Genomic DNA, 24,674 nt, shown 5'->3' on the forward strand with positions numbered 1-24,674 from the left:
GTAGCTCAGCTGGTAGAGCACGGCGCTTGTAACGCCAAGGTAGTGGGTTCGATCCCCGGGACCACCCATACACAAAAATGTATGCACGCATGACTGTAAGTCGCTTTGGATAAAAGCGTCTGCTAAATGGCATATTATTATTATAACACTGCACATGAATCAGAGCAAATAACTACTCTGTCTTGTTTGACTTCCTCCACCCACTGCAAGGCCAACAGTTTGGCCATCAGCTCCGCTGTATATACAGCCAGATGATCTGCAATACGTTTCCTGACTTCCACCCCACATTCCTGCACTACAAATGCTGACCCAGTACGTCCTGTCCTTGGATCTTTTGAACCACAAAATCCTGATACAGTTTCCAGACGTCTCTTAAAGAAATCAGATGGATCAACACCCTCCCTATCTTTCTGTAGTCTCTCCAGCACTTCTAGATCAACTACAGGAGGCGGGAGTAGACGGTAGTCGCATAGTGGGTTCAATCAAATATAACTTGGTCCCGGGTTCAGGGACATCACCGGAAAGAAAAAGAAAAAAAGCTGTGTGTGTGACGTCCAGTTTCTTCCCAGTAGCTCTACTCTCATTGGTCCTAACAATTTGTTAACGTTTTTATCACCTAGCTTGCGACACATGCCATGTTCAAAACAACTGGGAACTCTGAAATCTCCGACTTCCGAGCGTTCAAACAACTGGGGACTCGGAAAAAAACTAGCTCTGACTGGGAAAAATCGATTTGAACTGCCAACCAACTCGGAATTCCAACTCAAGAACTCTTTCCTCTTTCTAGAGTTCCGACTTTCCGACCTGAAGATCACTGATGTCATGATTTGACCTCATATCTTTCCGAGTTCCCAGTTGTTTTGAACGCGACGATAGCTAAACGTACATATTTTAATAGGCTACATATAGCCTACCATTTGTATTTTATCTATATACCATTGTCTCAAAAACATCTAATCTGTGCTTCAGAACCAAAAAGTTGCAAGATTGTTGACCAATGACCAGTCATCAGCATTGGCGCGCAAAGGCAAGCAAGCATATCCAAAGATTAATGACCAGAAAGGACTTGCTTCATTTTCTCTGGTTTTGCCGGACGAAAATAGAGTAGGCCTACATTTAAATTATCCATATAAAATACTGTTAAAAAATCTAGCCTGCTACAGAGGCATCTTTACCAGAACAATTATACCTGGCGATTTCATTGATCATTTTCATATTTCAGATAGGCCTAGTTTGGGTGGCTACTGGTTAGATGTCTAAAGATAGCTGTAACATCGCACTGCCTTCAATATTAGGCTTATGGCATGAAGATGTAACATATTGTGGCGAATTAATTACGGTATTTGTGAGGAAGAAAATGGCTACCCAGTTCAGTTGCCAACGAGCATTCTGCGGACAGGTGGCCCTCCAAAGTGATAGCGCTGTGCCACCAGACCACGCTTTCCAGCCGATCCTGCAATCTCCGCTGCATACAGGTAGGCCGTATGATCTGCTTGCTCTGGAGTCCAGAGATGTGACATTATATCCCTAAGCTAACACGAATGACTTCCAGCTACAAATGCAGGTGTAAAACGCAGTTTATTTCTGTTACAGCGTTTATGGCTGTAATGACAGCTACATTTGCGCAGCGATTGTGCGCGCATGTGTGCATGTGCTTGCGTCAGGGATCGCGAGCTTTGAAATACTGCTTTTGGGGGGATGCGGGTCAAAAAGTTTGAGAACCACTGAGCTAGCAAACAGATTGCTGATTTGCTGTACAGCTATAGGATCTGATGCAGCGTAACGTCAAATTGTAGGGAGAGAGGATTGCCATAAATAAATATGTAGGTCCCAAAAAATTAGTGTGATCAAGAATATTAACTGTTAACTTTGCAAGCTCACAAGCAATGGGGCTTCAATCAACAATTACTTGCATAGGCCTAGCTACTGGTCTTTTGGTGTCAAAATTGCTTGAAATTGATAATGTATTTATGAAACTTGCATTTGGAATTTGTTGTTAAAATTCATTATTACATAATCAAAATGTGTTATAGTAAAAAATAAAAAGGGCTGTCTGGTATCCTCAATAAACCAAGATTTGTAGTTGAACAAGTCATTGCATGTATAGATTTTTTTTTTACTTGACTTGAAAAAATTTGTGACTTGACTTGCTCTTAGAATGCACGATTTGGACTACAGTTACATTTTACATTTTAGTCATTTAGCAGACTTGACTCGAGACTCGACCCGTTCTACTTGGGACTCGACTTGAGACTCGGACATTGTGACCTGAGACTTGCTTGTGACTCGAATAATAGTGACTTGGTCCCACCTCTGCTGAATGGTCTGAACAAGTATCTGTGCATTAGAGACCTCATGAATGGTCTTGTGTTACCACCTTATTAATAGGCAGCATGCAGTAGGATGTGTTGTTGATCAGTTCATTGACAGGTGTAGGACTGCAGAACGATAAACGTCCCTCTAGTGTGGATGTTCACCAACGTTTTATAGTTATTGGCTTGGTGGAGGACCCTTAACACTGACACAACACAACTAACATTATTATCACAACAGAACTAGCCTACTAGTAGGTCTAGCTAACGTTAGCGAACTTGAATGAACTAAATATAAAATTACACTTATACTTGTTTACTTTACTTTTATACTCTATAAATTGATTCCTTCAAATAATTTACTCTGGCAAGTTTGCCACCGGCACACTACAGTAAGGAAGTAAAGCGGAAGTCGAATCCATCACTTCTGTTGTTTGGCTGTTCCTATAGCAACGTTAGAAAATTAGGTGGATAGTAAGGAAAAATATTTTTATAACTAACCCAAGATAGACCAGAGCATGTCTTTCCAATGGGAGCAAATTAATCATAGTGGGCAGAACAAGCAAGGAGGTGGGCAGAGCCAAGCACGAGCTAGTGAGATCCTATTGGTGCATTCTAGCATTTATTTGCATATGTCCATTAGCGAACGCCTACTCTGTGAAGTGCGGGTGTGAAATAACTCAATTCGCACTTGCACTCCTTCTAAACAACATAATTTTTAGGAACTTTGGCAAAGGATGAAGTCTACAAAACACATTATGGAGATCAAATGTTTAATGTATGAGAAAATGTGCAGAATGTCGGCCAAAATCGATCTCGCTCAATCTTCTCCCACATGCCGGCCACTGGGCTACCTCTCATCACCATATTTGGTAGTGAGTGAAAACTCCAACCGGATGCTTCACATTTATAAATCCGGTGAAATATCTGGCTCACTGTTCTATCTGTGGTAAGACCAAAGACTGTACAGTATGAAGATAGGCTAAAACTGCTTCTCCAATAGAAATCCCCGATCACACTTGTAGGTGATGTCATGGCGACGTTAGCTAGCTAAGGTCATGCGTAGAAACACGTCCTTGGGTCTATCGGTCGTCTCGAGCCAAACTGTGCACGTGCAGGCCGTCAAATCAAAGGCACTCCATCGATATAACGTTGTTTTTGACTAAAATGAAAACGTGTCAGTTTGTCACTTTCACGAGGTTGAAGTAATAACATGTTCAACTACTTAAGACATTCGCTCAAATCTAGGTTGTGCCTTTAGATTGAGAGAAAATTAACATCTAGGGACGCATTTTTCACTTCTCTCATTGACTTCTCAAACCCGGCCTGGTTTGTTTAGTCTGTTTCGCAAACGTTCCCGGAAGTCTTGCGATGTTGCGCCTCTGGGTTTAGAAACTCTGTGGGAAGGCCTTGAGGTGGTACCACCCAGCACATCTAGAAGGGAGTGTATTTCATACCGAACCCCTCCCTTGAGATGACGTACAGGCACCTTCTTAAGGTGTCTCTACATCACGATTTCAATGGTAGAGTTGAACCACTAGGGGCAAAAAGAGCTAGATTTACTACTAAAAGACCAAAATACACTGAGTATACAAATCATTAGGAACACCTGCTCTTTCCATGACATACATAAACTACCCAGGTGAAAGCTATGATCCCTTATTGATGTCACCTGTTAAATCCACTTCAATCAGTGTAGATGAAAGGTAGGAGACAGGTTAAATAAGGATTTTTAATCCTTGAGACAGAGATTGTGTATGTGTGCCATTCAGACGGTGAATGTGCAAGAAAATACACTGCTCAAAAAAATAAAGGGAACACTAAAATAACACATCCTAGATCTGAATGAATGAAATAATCTTATTAAATACTTTTTTCTTTACATAGTTGAATGTGCTGACAACAAAATCACACAAAAATTATCAATGGAAATCAAATTTATCAACCCATGGAGGTCTGGATTTGGAGTCACCCTCAAAATTAAAGTGGAAAACCACACTACAGGCTGATCCAACTTTGATGTAATGTCCTTAAAACAAGTCAAAATGAGGCTCAGTAGTGTATGTGGCCTCCACGTGCCTGTATGACCTCCCTACAACGCCTGGGCATGCTCCTGATGAGGTGGCGGATGGTCTCCTGAGGGATCTCCTCCCAGACCTGGACTAAAGCATCCGCCAACTCCTGAACAGTCTGTGGTGCAACGTGGCGTTGGTGGATGGAGCGAGACATGATGTCCCAGATGTGCTCAATTGGATTCAGGTCTGGGGAACGGGCGGGCCAGTCCATAGCATCAATGCCTTCCTCTTGCAGGAACTGCTGACACACTCCAGCCACATGAGGTCTAGCATTGTCTTGCATTAGGAGGAACCCAGGGCCAACCGCACCAGCATATGGTCTCACAAGGGGTCTGAGGATCTCATCTCGGTACCTAATGGCAGTCAGGCTACCTCTGGCGAGCACATGGAGGGCTGTGCGGCCCCCCAAAGAAATGCCACCCCACACATGACTGACCCACCGCCAAACCGGTCATGCTGGAGGATGTTGCAGGCAGCAGAACGTTCTCCACGGCGTCTCCAGACTCTGTCACGTCTGTCACGTGCTCAGTGTGAACCTGCTTTCATCTGTGAAGAGCACAGGGCGCCAGTGGCGAATTTGCCAATCTTGGTGTTCTCTGGCAAATGCCAAACGTCCTGCACGGTGTTGGGCTGTAAGCACAACCCCCACCTGTGGACGTCGGGCCCTCATACCACCCTCATGGAGTCTGTTTCTGACCGTTTGAGCAGACACATGCACATTTGTGGCCTGCTGGAGGTCATTTTGCAGGGCTCTGGCAGTGCTCCTGCTCCTCCTTGCACAAAGGCGGAGGTAGCAGTCCTGCTGCTGGGTTGTTGCCCTCCTACGGCCTCCTCCATGTCTCCTGATGTACTGGCCTGTCTCCTGGTAGCGCCTCCATGCTCTGGACACTACGCTGACAGACACAGCAAACCTTTTTGCCACAGCTCGCATTGATGTGCCATCCTGGATGAGCTGCACTACCTGAGCCACTTGTGTGGGTTGTAGACTCCGTCTCATGCTACCACTAGAGTGAAAGCACCGCCAGCATTCAAAAGTGACCAAAACATCAGCCAGGAAGCATAGGAACTGAGTAGTGGTCTGTGGTCACCACCTGCAAAACCAGTCCTTTATTGGGGGTGTCTTGCTAATTGCCTATAATTTCCACCTGTTGTCTATTCCATTTGCACAACAACATGTGACATTTATTGTCAATCAGTGTTGCTTCCTAAGTGGACAGTTTGATTTCACAGAAGTGTGATTGACTTGGAGTTACATTGTGTTGTTTAAGTGTTCCCTTTATTTTTTTGAGCAGTGTATTTAAGTGCCTTTGAAAGGGTAGGTATGGTAGTAGGTGCCAGGCGCACCGATTTGAGTGTGTCAAGAACTGCAACGCTGCTGGGTTTTGCACACTCAACATTTTCTGTGTGTATCAAGAATGGGCCACCACCCAAAGGACATCCGGCCAACTTCACACAACTGTGGGAAGCATTGGAGTCAACATAGGCCAGCATCCCCGTGGAATGCTTTCGACACCTTGTAGAGTCCATGCCCCGACAAATTTAGGCTGTTCTGAAGGCAAAAGGGGGTGCATAGGTGGCATCCTATGCAACTCAATATTAGGAAGGTGTTCCTAATGTTTTGTACACTAAGTGTATATCACTTTTGCAACGAACTGTCAAAATGAAGACCAGAATTGACGTGTTTCACTATAACAAAGTTTAAAACACGTTTTTTGATTAACTTTTGTTTTTCATGAAAGTTACTCATACATTTTATTTTAAACCTAAACTTATCCCTAACCTTAACCACATTGCTAACGTTATGACTAACCCGAACCTTGCAGACCAATAGTTTTTTTTGCCACCAATACGGAAAATTAATATATATATATGACACACACTACATGGCCAAAAGTATGTGGACACATGTTCGTCGAACTTCTCATTCCAAAATCATGGGCATTAATATGGAGTTGATCCCCCCTTTGCTGATACAACAGCCCCACTCGTCTGGGAAGGCATTCCAATAGATGTTGGAACATTGCTGCGGAGACTTGCTTCCATTCAGCCACAAGAGCATTCGTGAGGTCGGGCACTGATGTTGGGCGATTAGGCCTGGCTCGCAGTCAGCGTTCCAATTCATCCCAAAGGTGTTTTGATGGTGTTGCGGTCAGGGCTATGTGCAGGCCAGTCAAGTTATTCCACACCAATCTCAACAAACAATTTCTGTATGGACCTCGCTTTGTGCACGGGGGCATTGTCATGCTGAAACAGGAAAGGGCCTTTCCCAAACTGTTGCCACAAAGTTGGAAGCACAGAATCATCTAGAATGTCATTGTATGCTGTAGCGTTAAGATTTCCCTTCACTGGAACTAAGGGGCCTTGCCCATCCATGAAAAACAGCCCCAGACCATTATTCCTCCTCCGCCAAACTTTACAGTTGGCACTATGCATTCGGGCAGGTAGCGTTCTCCTGGCATCTGCCTAACCCAGATTCAGCCGTCGGACTGCCAGATGGTGAAGCGTGATTCATCACTCCGGAGAACGCGTTTCCACTGCTCCAGAGTCCAATGGCGGCGAGCTTTACACCTCTCCAGCCGACGCTTGGCATTGAGCATGGTGATCTTAGGCTTGTGTGCGGCTGCTCGGCCATGGAAACCCATTTCATGAAGCTCCCGACAAACAGTTATTGTGCTGATGTTGCTTCCAGAAGCAGTTTGGAACTCGGTAGTGAGTGTTGTAACAGATGATTTTTACGCGCTACGCGCTTCAGCACTGGGTGGTCCCGTTCTGTGAGCTTGTGTGGCCTACCACTTCACGGCTGAGCCGTTGTTGCTCCTAGATGTTTCCACTTCACAATAACAGCAGTTACGGTTGACCGGGGCTGCTCTAGCAGGGCAGAAATTTGACGAACTGACTTGTTGGAAAGGTGGCATCCTATGATGGTGCCACGTTGAAAGTCACTGAGCGCTTCAAAAAGGCCATTCTACTGCCAATGTTTCTCTATGGAGATTGCATGGCTGTGTGCTCGATTTTAGACACCTGTCATTAATGGGTGTGGCTGAAATAACCAAATCCACTAATATGAAGGGGTGTCCACATACTTTTTTATATATAGTGTATATGTTAACACATATTGTTAACATGTATTGTGACATATATGTAATAAACATTTTAATACTACATGTCACACATATATGAGCATATAAGTATTACACATATATGCTCATATATGTGTATACATTGGCTTGCGAAAGTTTTCACCCCCCTTGGCATTTTTCCTATTTTGTTGCCTTACAACCTGGAATTAAAATTGATTTTTGGGGGGGTTGTATAATTTGACTTACACAACATGCCTACCACTTTGAAGATGCACATTTTTTTGTGTGTGGAACAGACAAGAAATAAGACAAAAAAAAACAGAACTTGAGCGTGCATAACTATTCACCCCCCCAAAGTCAATACTTTGTAGAGCCACCTTTTGCAGCAATTACAGCTGCAAGTCTCTTGGGGTATGTCTCTATAAGCTTGGCACATCTAGCCACTGGGATTTCTGCCCAATTTTCAAGGCAAAACTGCTCCAGCTCCTTCAAGTTGGATGGGTTCCGCTGGTGTACAGCAATCTTTAAGTCATACCACAGATTCTCAATTGGATTCAGGTCTGGGCTTTGACTAGGCCATTCCAAGACATTTAAATGTTTCCCCTTAAACCACTCGAGTGTTTCTTTAGTAGTATGCTAAGGGTCATTGTCCTGCTGGAAGGTGAACCTCCGTCCCAGTCTCAAATCTCTGGAAGACTGAAACAGGTTTCCCTCAAGAATTTCCCTGTATTTAGCGCCATCCATCATTCCTTCAATTCTGACCAATTTCCCAGTCCCTGCCGGGGTGATAAGAGGTGTTGGGTTTGCGCCAGACATAGCGTTTTCCTTGATGGCCAAAAAGCTCAATTTTAGTCTCATCTGACCAGAGTACCTTCTTCCATATGTTTGGGGAGTCTCCCACATGCCTTTTGGCGAACACCAAACGTGTTTGCTTATTTATTTCTTTAAGCAATGGCTTTTTTTCTGGCCACTCTTCCGTAAAGTCCATCTCTGTGGAGTGTACGGCTTAAAGTGGTCCTATGGACAGATACTCCAATCTCCGCTGTGGAGCTTTGCAGCTCCTTCAGGGTTATCTTTCGACTCTTTGTTGCCACTCTGATTAATGCGCTCCTTGCCTGGTCTGTGAGTTTTGGTAGGCGGCCCTCTCTTGGCAGGTTTGTTGTGGTGCCATATCCTTTCCATTTTTTTTATAATGGATATAATGGTGCTCCGTGGGAAGTTTTTGATCTGTACTTCTCCACAACTTTGTCCCTAACCTGTTTGGAGAGCTCCTTGGTCTTCATGGTGCCGCTTGCTTGGTGGTGCCCCTTGCTTAGTGGTGTTGCAGACTCTGGGGCCTTTCAGAACAGGTGTATATTACTGAGATCATGTGACACTTAGATTGCACACAGGTGGACTTTTTTAAAACTAATTATGTGACTTCTGAAGGTAATTGGTTGCACCAGATCTTATTTAGGGGCTTCATAGCAAAGGGGGTGAATAAATACAGTGAGGGAAAAAAGTATTTTATCCCCTGCTCATTGCAACTCCACGAGGTGAGATCTTGCATGGAGCCCCAGGCCGAGGGAGATTGACAGTTATTTTGTGATTCTTCCATTTGCGAATAATCGCACCAACTGTTGTCACCTTCTCACCAAGCTGCTTGGCGATGGTCTTGTAGCCCATTCCAGCCTTGTGTAGGTCTACAATCTTGTCCCTGACATCCTTGGAGAGCTCTTTGATCTTGGCCATGGTGGAGAGTTTGGAATCTGATTGATTGATTGCTTCTGTGGACAGGTGTCTTCTATACAGGTAACAAGCTGAGATTAGGAGCACTCGCTTTAAGAGTGTGCTCCTAATCTCAGCTCATTACCTGTATAAACGACACATAGGAGCAAGAAATCTTTCTGATTGAGAGGGGGTCAAATACTTATTTCCCTCATTAAAATGCAAATCAATTCATAACATTTCTGACATGCGTTTTCTGGATTTGTTTTGTTGTTATTCTGTCTCTCACTGTTCAAATAAACCTACCATTAAAATTATAGACTGATCATGTCTTTGTCAGTGGGAAAACGTACAAAATCAGCAGGGGATCAAATACTTTTTTCCCTGACTGTATGCACGCACAACTTTTCCATTATTTATTTTTTAGAATTTTAAAAAAAATATATTATTTTCATTTCACTTCACCAATTTGGACTACTTTGTATATGTCCATTACATGAAATCCAAATAAAAATCCATTTAAATTACAGGTTGTAATGCAACAAAATAGGAAAGACGCCAAGGGGGATGAATACTTTTGCAAGGCACTGTATAAGGCAGAAATATATGTCACATATGAAAACGGCCAATTCTTGTATATTTCAACATATATGCGACATATACAGTGCCTTCAGAAGGTATTCATACCCTTGACTTTTTCCACATTTTGTTGTGTTACAGTCTGAATTTTAAAATGAATTAAATTGAGAATTTCTGTCACTGGCCTACACACAATACTCCGTAATGTCAAAGTGGAATAATGTTTTTCAAAACTTTTACAAATTAATAAAGAATGAAAAGCTGAAATGTCTTGAGTCAATAAGTATTCAATCCCTTTGTTATGTCAAACCTAAATAATTTCAGGAGTCATAAAATGTGCTTAACAAGTCACAAGTTGCATGGACTCACTCTGTTTTACATGATTTCTGAATGACTACCTCATATCTGTACCCCACACATACAATTATCTGCAAGGTCTCTCAGTCGAGCAGTGAATTTCAAACACAGATTCAACCACAAAGACCAGGAGGTTTTCCAATGCCTTGCAAAGAAGGGCACCTACTGGTAGATTGGTAAAAAATAAAAAAAGCAGATATTGAATATCCCTTCGAGCATGGTGAAGTTATAAATTACACTTTGGATGGTGTATCAATACACCCAGTCACTACAAAGATACAGGCGTCCTTCCTAACTCAGTTGCCGGAGAGGAAGGAAACCACTTAGGGATTTCAACATGAGGCCAATGGTGATTTTAAAATAGTTAGTTTAATGGCTGTGATACGAGAAAACTGAGGATGGATCAACAACATTGTAGTTACACACAATACTAACCTAATTGACAGTGTGAAAACAAGGAAGCCTGTACAGAATAAAAATATTCCAAAACATGCATCCTGTTTGCAATAAGGCACTAAAGTAATACTGCAAAAAATGTTGCAAAGTCATTAACATTTTGTCCTGAATACAAAGTGTTACGTTTGTGGCGAATCCAATACAACACATTACTGAGTACCACTCTCCATATTTTCAAGCATAGTGGTGGCTGCATGTTATGGTATGCTAACTCCCAAGTGGCGCAGTGGTCTAAGGCACTGCATCGCAGTGCTAGCTGTGCCACTAGAGCTCTGTCGTAGCCTGCCGCGACCGGGAGACCCATGGGGCGGCGCACAATTGGCCCAGCGTCGTCCAGGGTAGGGGAGGGAATGGCCGGCAGGGGATGTAGCTCAGTTGGTAGAGCATGGCGTTTGCAACGCCAGGGTTGTGGGTTCGATAAAATAATGTATGCGCTAACTGTAAGTCGCTCTGGATAAGAGCGTCTGCTAAATGACTAAAATGTAAATGTAAAATGTATGCTTTTAATCGTGAATTTTTCAGGATAAAAAAGAAACTGAATGGAGCTAAGCACAGGCAAAATCCTAGAGGAACACTTGGTACAGACTGCTTTCCAACAGACACTGGGAGATGAATTCACCTTTCAGCAGCACAATAACCTAAAATACAAGGCAAAATCTACACTGGATTTTCTTACCAAGAAGACAGTGAATGTTCCTGAGTGGCCAAATTACAGTTTTGACTTAAATCTGCTTGAAAATCTACAACCAATTTGATCAACAACCAATTTGACAGAGCTTGAAGAATTTTGAAAATAATAATGGGCAAATATTGTACAATCCAGGTGTGGAAAGCTCTTAGAGACTTATCCAGAAAGACTCACAGCTGTAATCACGGCCAAAGGTGATTCTAACATGTAGTGATTTCTGTATTTCATTTTCAATAAATGTGCAAACCTTTCTAAAAACATGTTTTCACTTTGTCATTATAGGGTATTGTGTGTAGATGGGTGAGAGAAAAACATATATTTAATCCATTTTGTTTTCAGGCTGTAACACAACAAAATGTGGAATAAGTCAAGGAGTATGAGTACTTTCTGAAGGCACTGTATATACTTATATGTTCTTATATGCGTGGATACATGTATGTTTCCACCATACATGACCATATAAAACATATACGTAGTATATATGTATTGCCATATATTACTTTTCCGTATGGGCAATTTTGACTTTGTGGCTGTGGGATCTGACTTTGTGGCTGTGGGATCTGACTTTGTGGCTGTGGAATCTGACTTTGTGGCTGTGGAATCTGACTTTGTGGCTGTGGAATCTGACTTTGTGGCTGTGGAATCTGACTTTGTGGCTGTGGAATCTGACTTTGTGGCTGTGGAATCTGACTTTGTGGATATAGAAGCTAGTGGAAACCTGATATGCCTCCACCAGCGTTTGCAAGAAGTCATAAACACCAGCCAATCCACGACACTGTGGGCTCGGTCGAATGACTCACTGGAGACAGAGGTAGGCCTTTTTTGTAAAGTAAAACATACCTAACAGTTGGGACTATTTTACCAGACTGGATTTGGTTTTCTGCTGTTTTCCCCCACACTTAAATGATAGGCTAACATTTTCAGACAAAATATATGCCTTTTAATGGGCCATATAGTCCTACCACCTACATGATTATTGCTCTATGTTGAACATCAGCGCCATCTTTAGATCTAGGCTACTTTTTAACAGATTAAAGTGTAAACCTACCCCGGTGAAAGTGTGGACTAACTCAAATTCTATTGAATATGAGTTAGTCCACACCTTCACCTGGGTAGGTTAACACTTACTACACTTATCCAGCAGCCTTCTTCCTCTATGATTATGTAATGATAACACAGCCTGGTGATGTTTCCCCTATGTCATTCTGGACTGCAGTGACAGCAGGAAACAGAGGTGAACAAGGGTACATTATCAGTAGGCCCACAAATACTGTCGTACAGTTAAATGTAAAAAAAAAAAAGCCAGATCATATGGCCCCTTTCATCTTTACATAAGTCTCACGTGATTCAGCAAGGCCATTCTTGGTTTCCAAGGCAACCAGCTGCAGACCTGAGCCAGGTTAATTTCACATACAGAAAGTCTTCTCCAGGCAACATCAGAGCCTGAAACCTCCTGTGGTGGCTGGCTGGCTGGCTGGCTGGCAGGCTGGCTGGCTGGCTGGCTGGCAGGCAGCAGGCAGGCCTGGGCACAGACAGACTTCCTCTGCCTCCGGCTTCATCCACCGTTCATTATAGGCCACGCACAGACATTCTATTGTTTTTTTTTGTGGGGTAAGATTAAAGAAAAGGGAATGTAGCATTGTTTCTAAAATCCAAATAATTAATTAATTCAATAAGTTGCATGTATACAGGACATTTATGTTTTCTTTGATTATTTGATTGATTGGATGGTTGGTTGATTGGTTATTATTGTGTTGAGGAAAACTCATTTGAGGAATCAGGCAGAACTCATTTATCAGCAATAAGAGGTTTATTCAAGCAATTGCAAGGAAGATCACTCTTTCAGGATGAACCCGGAGAGTAACCTTCACGACACACCGGAAAGGAATTCTCAGGATATACCAGAAAGGAACTCTCAGGATATACCGGAGAGGATCTCGGTTAATTACAAGTCACTCAGTCTTTATATACTCCACATACACAAAGAGCTGCTTACCACTCAAAGAGGGAGGCAAGCTTGCATGAGAGATAAGGGGTATTTAGCTCTACTCCCTTAAAGCATTAAAACAAATAAAAGCAGGTTCTAACCAGTTCTCACAACCTATGTGTCTAAGATAGGGGAGTGATAAGATCTTTAGAGCCTAAACAGACAGGAGAAGAATTCAACCTGGCTGGCTTTTAGTGCCCACCGATAAGAACAAATAACAAATCACTCCTTTGTGGGGTGTATGAAGAGGTTACTGGACAGCAAAGGGAAAATTAACAGTGACTGTGGAAAATGACCAGTGACTGTAATAAAACCATTTTGCACCCACAGTTGGTTTCAACATATGTAAATCATGTCTTTACAGGTGATAATGTAAGGTGTGAGAGAATATTGACAATATTTACATGAAGTAAGCTAATATTGACATGCTGGAACCCTTTGACTGATCACGTCGATGTTCCTTGTTGCCAAATCCAGAATATAAAATATCCTGCAGAACACTGTTCTCCATTTTCAGCCATAGCCTTTCCCACCCTTCCTCTCAGAGCATCATAGGAAGGGCACTCCAACGCTAAGTAACAATTAGTAGTCATGACTCAGGACATCTGCACATCAGCTTGTACAGGGTCTGGGTGGGAGCTCTGGATTTCAAGGGCTGACTGTATAGAGCATTTGAGGACCAACAATACACCAGGGGAATTCTCATTAACATTTTGTGGTCCAGAAATTGCATGCACAATACCTTTTTTGTCCCTTATTGTAAATCGTCTGTTAATACATGTATTTTATTTGGTGTTTTATTTGCATAACTTGTGTGTTGAGTTATAAATCTAGCTCAATTCCATCTGTAGTCACCAAGGAAAGTAATGGGGCATATTCAAAAGTATACTATAAATTCATATACTGTACTTTACAATATAGCCTACATTGTATTCGCTGCTTGTTTCATGTCTGTTCATCATTTCCCCCAATAAACCAGATAGCCTAATTTATTTTGTGGTGTGATTTTTCCAGTTGAATACTTGTCCCCTGGTCACATTCATAAGGCCTCCCAAAAGGTGTTGTCCCAGAGGAATGAAAGGTCTGTCATTCTGACCTTTTGGTTAATACGCCTCAAAGCATACTCACATTAGCTGTAAAGTTCAAGTCAGTGTCCTTCTGTGACACCTGTGTATCCCTCTGGGGAAAAGAGCCAGTGCCTTTGGCATTAGCACAATGAGTGAGCTGAAAAAGTCAGTGGGTCCTTTTTACCATCATCCAAACCCCTAAATATTACTGATCCCCCTTTACTCAGAATAATTAATAAATGTGTATTATGTGAACACACAGGTCTCTGTACACTTGTTATGTTTCCCAATAAGAAACCAAAAATATAGTCGCTAAACAGCGATAGAGAACTAACAAATGAGAACGAAACAGGTGGGGTTTTAAAATGGGTTCTCAAGGGACACACTCTTTTCACGCCACAACGATACAGCTACGACCGGAAGTGATTTTCGTAGCAGGTTAGGAGAGCATTTTTGCTAACCCTAACCCTTTTCCTAACCTTAACCACATTTTCCTAACCTGCTACGTTAATTATCCTAACCTGCTGCGTAAGTTCTCCTGACCTGCTACGAAAAAGTCACTTCTGGTCGTAGCTGCATCGAAGTGGTATGAAAAGAGTGTTTCTCTGGTTCTCAAAGACACGCATGGGGGTGTCCACTGAAAGTTGACTAGCAACAAGAAACTGGGTTCTAAAAGACACCCACCATGAGGACCCATTTAAATTTGTCCCAGAAAAGGCAAACCAAAATAAAAACCCTCACCAACTTATAATATGGAGTTAAAAGTACAGTGGGAAAAAAAATGTATTTAGTCAGCCACCAATTGTGCAAGTTCTCCCACTTAAAAAGATGAGAGAGGCCTGTAATTTTCATCATAGGTACACATCAACTATGACAGACAAAATTAGATTTTTTTCTCTCCAGAAAATCACATTGTAGGATTTTTTATGAATTTATTTGCAAATTATGGTGGAAAATAAGTATTTGGTCAATAACAAAAGTTTCTCAATACTTTGTTATATACCCTTTGTTGGCAATGACACAGGTCAAACGTTTTCTGTAAGTCTTCACAAGGTTTTCACACACTGTTGCTGGTATTTTGGCCCATTCCTCCATGCAGAGCTCCTCTAGAGCAGTGATGTTTTGGGGCTGTCGCTGGGCAACACGGACTTTCAACTCCATCCAAAGATTTTCTATGGGGTTGAGATCTGGAGACTGGCTAGGCCACTCCAGGACCTTGAAAGGCTTCTTACGAAGCCACTCCTTCATTGCCCGGGCGGTGTGTTTGGGATCATTGTCATGCTGAAAGACCCAGCCACGTTTCATCTTCAATGCCCTTGCTGATGGAAGGAGGTTTTCACTCAGAATCTCACGATACATGGCCCCATTCATTCTTTCCTTTACACGGATCAGTCGTCCTAGTCCCATTGCAGAAAAACAGCCCCAAAGCATGACGTTTCCACCCCCATGCTTCACAGTAGGTATGGTGTTCTTTGGATGCAACTCAGAATTCTTTGTCCTCCAAACACGACGAGTGTTGGTTTCATCTGACCATATGACATTCTCCCAATCCTCTTCTGGATCATCCAAATGCACTCTAGCAAACTTCAGACGGGCCTGGACATGTACTGGCTTAAGCAGGGGGACACGTCTGGCACTGCAGGATTTGAGTCCCTGGCGGCGTAGTGTGTTACTGATGGTAGGCTTTGTTACTTTGGTCCCAGCTCTCTGCAGGTCATTCACTAGGTCCCCCCGTGTGGTTCTGGGATTTTTGCTCACTGTTCTTGTGATAATTTTGACCCCACGGGGTGAGATCTTGCGAGGAGCCCCAGATCGAGGGAGATTATCAGTGGTCTTGTATGTCTTCCATTTACTAATAATTGCTCCCACAGTTGATTTCTTCAAACCAAGCTGCTTACCTATTGCAGATTCAGTCTTCCCAGCCTGGTGCAGGTCTACAATTTTGTTTCTGGTGTCCTTTGACAGCTCTTTGGTCTTGGACATAGTGGAGTTTGGAGTGTGACTGTTTGAGGTTGTGGACAGGTGTCTTTTATACTGATAACAAGTTCAAACAGGTGCCATTAATACAGGTAACGAGTGGAGGACAGAGGAGCCTCTTAAAGAAGAAGTTACAGGTCTGTGAGAGCCAGAAATCTTGCTTGTTTGTAGGTGACCAAATACTTATTTTCCACCATAATTTGCAAATAAATTCATTAAAAATCCTACAATGTGATTTTCTGGATTTGTTTTCCTCAATTTGTCTGTCATAGTTGACGTGTACTTATGATGAAAATTACAGGCCTCTCTCATCTTTTTAAGTGGGAGAACTTGCACAATTGGTGGCTGACTTTTTTTCCCCCACTGTAAGTGGAGCTAACCAAAGGGTAGAACACTAGATAAAAGGCTTTGTTTATACAAACTTAAAAAAAAAAAAAAAACTATATTTTGGTATTTGTTTCATTAGTCCATTGTTGATATAGTCCCAAATTGTTTTGCATTTCAGCAATCAAGTTTTCAAGATATATAACTTCTAGAGATAAAGCACCGAGCCAGGAGAACGATAGGAGCTTAGCTAATCAGATAACAACTCTAATTACTCCCTAGGCATCAGCACCCAGAAAGTCATTAGAGGGTTTGGGAACTAATGCTCAAAGATCATTTTCTGTTTTTATATAGAATCACAAGCCAATACACTGAGTGTACAAAACATTAGGAACACCTGCTCTTTCCATGACATAGACTGACCAGGTGAATCCAGCTGAAATCTATGATCCCTTATTGATGACACTTGTTAAATCCACTTCAATCAGTGTAGATGAAGGGGAGGAGACAGGTTAAAGGAGGATTTTTAAGCCTTGAGACAATTGAGACATGGATTGTGTTTGTGTGCCATTCAGAGGATGAATGGGCAAGACAAAAGATTTAAGTGCCTTTGAACAGGGTATGGTAGTAGGTGCCAGGCACACCGGTTAGTGTGTCAAGAACTGCAACACTGCTGGGTTTTTCACGCGCAACAGTTTCCCGTGTGTATCAAGAATGATCCACCACCCAGCCAACTTGACACAACTGTGGGAAGCATTGGAGTCAACATGGGCCAGCATCCCTGTCGAACGCTTTCGACACCTTGTAGAGTCCATGCCCCGACGAATTGAGGCTATTCTGAAGGCAAAAGGGGGTGCACCTCAATATTAGGAACGTGTTCCTAATGTTTTGTCCACTCAGTGTATTTCTCATGTATTATATATATCTTACTTTAAAGCTGTAATTTTACTACTGATCTGCCATAATAACTTTGCATGTAGACGCCACATGGACTGGAGAGGACTTTGGACGTTGGCTATTAACTTATCTTTCAGGGACATAATCCATTCAAATAGTAATGATTGTTCTCATCCTTTTTCCAGTAGAGAAAACAGAGCCATGCTGAACAAATTTAAATGTAACCTGGTATGCACAAAAATAATAATAACATTGTTAAACTTCTTACAGAGTAATAATAATATGTTGTTGGCCATGACCAATTAAATGTTGTATCATGGTCTCTGTGTATAATCAGACCCATGTAAATTGACCTAATGTCCTAGTCTTTGAGGATTTCAGAGTAATCATGACATTTAAGTCTTGATGCTTTGGGGCTCATTAAATACACACATGGTTAGCTACCTTGACATGCTCTCTCTCTCTCTCTCTCTCTCTCTCTCTCTCTCTCTCTCTCTCTCTCTCTCTCTGACATAGTTAAAAGGGCAATCTGCAGTTGCTTCATCCATTTTAGGACTTCTGAATTAATTAAATGTACCCATTGATTACTGAAGAATATAACTTATAAATGCCTCATGAGCTTAGTTCAACTGTCGTACCCCATCAGCACCCAAAATATAAACTTGTTTCACTCCAATGTTTGTAAACAAAACAAATGTAAGAAAATATGGTTAAAACTATAATTTTGATATAATGCTTGGTCAGCCCCTGCATCCTTAGCGCTGTCTATGAATTTGAAAGTGGTTACATTTCTCCAGCCCTATCCCTCAGCTTTTTTTACCAAAGCAGGGGTGGGGAAGATGCTTTGTTATTGTTTTAACTGCTGATTGCCTCTTTAATTATGAAGGCTCCATTGATCACTGGGACTAAGTGTGCTTTATAAAGGTCAACTCCGCCAACGGCCCATGCTTCACCAGTCAGAGTAATACATTAGCCAAGTGTTTTGTGAATACTTCACACATGTAGGCTACGCTTCACAAAGCAAAGTAATCAAGAGAGAAGAGTATTAAAAGGACAGCTGTTTCCACAGTGCCTTGCCGCTTTTACAAAGAACCAAAATAACTTCACCGCAATCACCAACTGAAGCCATCCTACTGACCATCTCTCACTAATTACTAAACAGGGCTCAGCACCACGGACAGCACCAGCTCGCTGCACTCACAGCGCAGTATGACTTTTGGTCAAGGCTCCGAGATTATTTAACCGATTTAGGTTAAAATAAAGATAAGGGTATAATTTGAAATTATCTACAACAGAGCCTACTCACATTAGAGGTTGGATCGGTTAAAGATGAGAGCACTGTAGGCTAGAGGATGCTCTTTGGTAGCCTCGTACGAACCATCTGGATCTCGCGAGATTGCATTCCACGCTATAGACAAAACACTTTCAAGTAGACTACCCTACGTGTCTCCTTCTTGGACTCGGATGAACACCAGTCAGTCTTAATTTGGGCCATTCAGAATAGGCTATGCACACCGGAACTGATAGGACCTAAATGAGAACACAAACCCCAAAGCCTATGGAAAGTGTGTGCAGTGCCTGTGTAAAAAATACTAGCGGCACAATTACCTTAACACCTACCCTAATACTGTAAGCCTAGGCCACTGATGAGTTATATCAATCAACTATGTAGGCCACTCTTAACTGTTATGTGAATAGATTGAATGAGGTAATGCGCGCTTTGTTCAAACAGAATTGGCGTGTCCACCTGTCTCTCTTCGTGAACACACCCTCTCTCCTCTCAGTGCCCACTTGAGTTCGCTCGGAGTGAGGATGAAGGTGCAGAACATTCGGACCCTTTCTCTCATCCTGTGTATGATATCCTACCTGCTTGTGGGAGCCGCGGTGTTCGACGCCCTTGAGTCCGAGACCGAGAGCTTGAGGAAGAAAATCCTGGAACAAAAGCGCAACGAGCTGAAGAAGAAGTACGGATTCACTCAGGACGACTACCTGGAGATCGAGAGAGTGGTTCTACAGTCGGAGCCCCATCGCGCGGGGAGACAGTGGAAATTTGCAGGATCCTTTTACTTTGCCATCAACGTTATCACAACAATTGGTAAGTTATTTTGCTAAATATTTTCCAAGCAAGTATTGGACTCTTTGTTTCTCGTTGTTGTATGGGTTTCTTTGCTCTGTAAGTTAAACCATGTATACTCGTATGACTAACCACAGCAAATCTGTTTTTACATGTAAAAAGAACAATTTCCTCTAGCCTAGCCTACTCTTACGGGCGCTGAGTGACTATGGTGCTGAACTCTGGTTTGAATTATTAGCGAAACTGGAAGTTATAAAGGGTTGCTTTAAAGAGATTACTGTTCTAGAGACTACTGTAATATAATATATATTAGTATTTTTTATTTTGGAAGAGCTACTGTGTTTGTCTGTGTGTCCATGTACACACCCCTTACAAAAAAAGGTTGCAGTTTTGAAACTGCAATAAAAGTGCAGTAACTGCAGTCGACTGTCCTGGTTGGACACAGTAATTGCAGAATAACTGCAGTCATACTGCACTCTGACTGCAATATTTTGATGTGTCTATAACTATGATGTTCTGCAGGTTATGGACATGCTGCTCCATGCACAGATTCTGGCAAGGCATTCTGCATGTTCTATGCTGTTCTGGGCATCCCACTGACGCTGGTCATGTTCCAGAGCATGGGGGAGAGGATCAACACGTTAGTCCGCTACCTCCTCTGCAGGCTCAAGCGGTGCATGGGATTACGGCGGACTGATGTGTCCATGGGGAACATGGTGCTGGTGGGCCTCCTGTCCTGCATGAGCACCCTCTGTGTTGGGGCAGCAGCCTTCTCCCACTTTGAAGGCTGGACCTTCTTCCATGCCTACTACTATTGCTTCATCACGCTCACCACCATCGGCTTTGGGGACTTTGTGGCCCTGCAGAAGAAGGAGGCCCTTCAGAGGAGGACTCCCTATGTGGCCTTCAGCTTCATGTACATCCTGGTGGGGCTGGCAGTGATCGGGGCTTTCCTGAACCTGGTGGTGCTGCGCTTCCTCACCTACAGCATAGAGGAGGGAACCAGGAGCCTGGAGGTGGAGGGAGAGGAGCAGGCATCAGTGCCTAAGAGGACATGGGGTTGGGAGGCAGTGGAGGAGGAGGCAGATGTGGAAGCATCAGCACGGGACAGAGCTGATGGGATGGAATGGAATGGAGCTGAGGACGGGCACAGTAGCCGCTGCAACTTCTCCCTTGCCATGGAGGGAGGCACCAGTCGAACCAACCTCATCCCCTCTCCATCTGAGGAGCTCAGGGGGACCCCTGGGGTCAGGGAATCTGCTAAGCACCCTGAGTCCTGCATCAGCACCCTCTGCTCCTGTATGTGCTTCAGGCTGGGTGCCTGTGACAGCCCCTCTCCACCCCACTGTGAGCACTCAGGCTGCCACAGCAACCCTGTCTTCTACGACTCCATCTCCTACAGGGTGGATGAAGCCTCTTGCAGCTGCAGGGGCACCTCAGCCCAGTCCTCCCCCTGCAGCGGTGTCCTTTTCCTGGGGATGAGCAGCCCTCACACACGGAGGAAGTCAGTGTAACTACCTGGATTGTTGGGACTCACTCTGGACTAAAGTGGCCTTTGTTCTTATCTTTTGATGTGAAGCTCTGAGAGGAATACAGAGATGATAGACAGACAGAGATGTTACTCTGATTCTCTGCAGGTGGAACAAATTGAGTATGATTTTCCTGTATAAAAGGTAGCATTTAACAGATTTCAGGTTGCGCTTCTATGTTTATTTTTACTGTCAAAATGTAGCTTTTACAGATATCCTGTTCTGCATTGTATTTAGTAAGTGCATTTTTTTCTATAGATAAAGAGATGATTTATACAAGTACAGATTGTATAAAATTGTGAAATGTAATACATCGTCAAACTGTTTATTTTCTCGAAAGAATCTCCACTATTAGTTTATGTGTAATGTAAGCTATTGCTCAATAAGCAAATGTTGCAGGTCTGGGGCGCATAACTTTTCCTCCTGCATGCAGTAAAGTACTTCCATCATAATGCCCATATTTTCAACTTTCATGCATTTGTCTAGAAAGCATATACCACAATCAAAAATCTAAAAGTTTTGTATGAATAGACTTGTTATTACCATCTCTACATTTCATCACTATAGACTACCTAATGAGGATGGGGAACACTGATGAGGGAGAGAGAGAGAGAGAGAGAGAGAGGCTGTTCAAATCAATTAATATGTTTCATCTCAGACATTCCTTCATGATGTCACCTGTGACCTGCAGCTTATTTCCAGACTGTAATAATCCGTTAATTTCTTCTAGGCAGTGCACTCTCTGCTGCTTAGGCTGGTTCCTTTGGTAATGTGACCATCCCCAGTGCTCTGCAGTGGAAAACTGGGGCTGAAGAGGAACAGTCAGTGGGAGGAAGAAGGGATGTGAGAAGTAGAGGTCTTCACGGGTCCACCCAAACCTGAATACCCAAGACCTGACCCAGGACCCGAGCGGGTCCGGGTCCTGTTTGATTGTCATTGGGTCTCGGGTCTATGTAACTACAGCTGATAGACCCGAGTGGAACTGAATGGACCCGACCATGGTTCTGCATAACCTATAGCCCTCAAACTCAACTCTGGACCTTGAAGCCAGTTCCGCTGCGTTTTTTCATTTTCCCCCTCTAATCAGGGACTGATTTAGACCTGGGACACCAGGTCGGTGCAATTAATTATCCGGTAGAACAGAAACCAGCAGGCTCGTAGGGTAACAGTTGAATACCCCTGGCCTATAGCATATTTATTTTACGCTAATAAGGGGAATTTATTGACTTATAGAAGGCCATGCCAACATATAAAGACCTATTCGTTAAACAGAAGAGCAACTTGGCTGATAAACATATTTTTTTTGTCACCTGAGAAGACCTCTTGTGAGAAATATTGACTGTGATCACTTTTGTATTGACTCTCTCGTATGCATCTCTGACTAACTACAACAACTACATTTTAACAAAAGTATGCTGTTAAGATCCCTTTCTTCAAACTACAGCATGGCCATAGTTTCTGTTCCAACATGTGTACATTCATGAGGTGATTACAGGGACCTCTAGTGGCAGCAGTCTTTAAACCTTAAATAAACTTGTGCTTGTTCGTATTATGTCTAACACTAGAGGGCATCATTGGTTTAAAGATCAGTTATGTCTGTATTACGTCAATGGTACCAATGCTGCATTCTGAAATGTCCTGTACCAGTATTGCTGTACCATGGACAAGGACATGGAGGTTGAAGTGAATTATTCTACATGAATCTAAGGCTGCGTTTAGACAGGCAGGCCAATTCAGATATATTTTCCACTAATTGGTCTTTTGACCAATCACATTAGATATTTTCACGTCAGATCTTTTTCAGAGCTGATCTGATTGGTCAAAAGACCAATTAGTGATAAAAAGATCAGAATGAGGCTGCCTGTCTAAATGCAGCCTTACAGAGCATCACAGTAACACTACATCAACAGTGGTTCTTTAATCTAGTTTCCAATGGGATCCTCTCCTATTCATGTTGGCTTTTCCCTGAAGTTCTCAACCATAACTTAATGGACAAAATAAAGTGTGTGTGAATCCTTGACCATTGAGGGTATAACTCTACTGTGCAGTGACCACCAGATATTACTAGTGCTTTCAGGCGCTGACTGTGATGCTGAACCCAAGTATGTATTGTTCCTGCTACAAGATTAGGCTTCAGTTGGTTATAATGATTGCGTGATAGAAACTACTGTTCTTTGATTGTTTCAGAGTTATGTGCGCAATAACAAACTTTTAACACCCAAATTATACAACTTCATATTTTAACTATTCCGTAATCCTCACATACATTTCCAGTAATGTGATTGTTTGGAACTGACATGACTGCAACAGTTATAAATACACAGTGAAAGGTCGCTGCTGATCATTAGATGTGAATGGGAACACCACAATGTCATTCATTAATAAATGAACTGGAGTTAAAGATTTACAATTCAGTCAACACAAATTTAGGGAGATATTTGTGAACAAACAGAATAGGCCAGGCTAAACGATGAGGAAGATCAATTCATCTGTATCTGTGTGTGGTTTTGTAACTGATGAAAGCAATAACCTCATTTACATAATTACCCCATTTAATATTGCAGATAGCAATGTGCTTTATTCTGTCTGATGCATCTGGTGCCTCCTCACATTCATTGCTGTCTGTGTTCATGTCTGTTAGCTCAAAGAGATGACAAATATTTACATAGGCCAGTGAACAAATGCCTTAACAGAACAAAAGGGTAATGATGATACAAAATGAGGTTGTCGTGCAGAATGAGTGTCTTTAAATTACTCAAAGACACAACTTTGTATAAAGACTATAAAGCCTGTTTTATTATTGTGTGATTGGTTGTTACAGACTAGAGTATCCCTGTTTGCTTTGGGTTCAGTGATTGAGTTAGAGAGAGATCCCGCTGATCATTATTGGATGACTAGGGCTTAGATTCAATCAGATCAAGTGTTAACCGGCGATAGCTGACACCTGCGTGTGTCGGAGGTGTAACTGCTTTGGAGCTGTCAAATCGGTGAGCAGCTGCTCTTGTGATCATTGTCACGAAGCCACAACGGTCCCACTCATGTTAGAGTTCAGAACAAGAAAGTGTAGGCTATATAGAAATAATGACTCTCAAGTTGAAAATCTTTCAACAAAATAATGAGGATTTCTATCAGCATAATCGAGTTGTAGTTTACATCTCATATTCCGGTGTTTGAACTTGAAAACAAGACTGCATGGAATTTCTTTTAATGCGACTCCGTGCAGCCAATGGCAATGTCTGCTTTAGGTGAAATGCCAGCAGTGGCGTGTATTCATGGATGCCAAGGGAAGTCCCCCCAAAATTGACAAATAAATAAATAATAATAATAATTTATCCTTTGTCTCTCTCTGTTTTCATAATTGTCCTTCAATTTGAAGAGGCTGAATGTATCTCACTGGAGAAAGCATCCGAGCGAGTGAAACAGTTCCCCTATGTCTCTGTATGTGTAGGCCATCTATCTGATGCTGTCTATGACATTGTTGCCGCCCGTAGCATTGAATGCAAGAGAAGCCAGCGAGCATTTGGCCTCCCTCGATAAAATAAATAATAGCCAATCAGCGTTGAGC

The 24,674-nt window shown here is 42.6% G+C and overlaps 1 protein-coding gene across 1 annotated transcript; it reads left to right on the forward strand.

Moving 5' to 3' along the window:
- Positions 1–19,318: 19,318 nt before the first annotated feature.
- LOC311133605 (potassium channel subfamily K member 15-like) lies at positions 19,319–21,094 on the forward strand (the record flags this gene model as incomplete). Its single annotated transcript, XM_084167124.1, has 2 exons — positions 19,319–19,601; positions 20,103–21,094. The coding sequence occupies 2 exons, from the start codon at positions 19,319–19,321 to the stop codon at positions 21,092–21,094; spliced, it is 1,275 nt and encodes a 424-aa protein (XP_084023250.1).
- Positions 21,095–24,674: the final 3,580 nt, after the last annotated feature.

This window comes from Coregonus lavaretus (assembly GCF_964263955.1).
Source record: "Coregonus lavaretus genome assembly, chromosome: 8".
NCBI lineage: Eukaryota > Metazoa > Chordata > Actinopteri > Salmoniformes > Salmonidae > Coregonus > Coregonus lavaretus.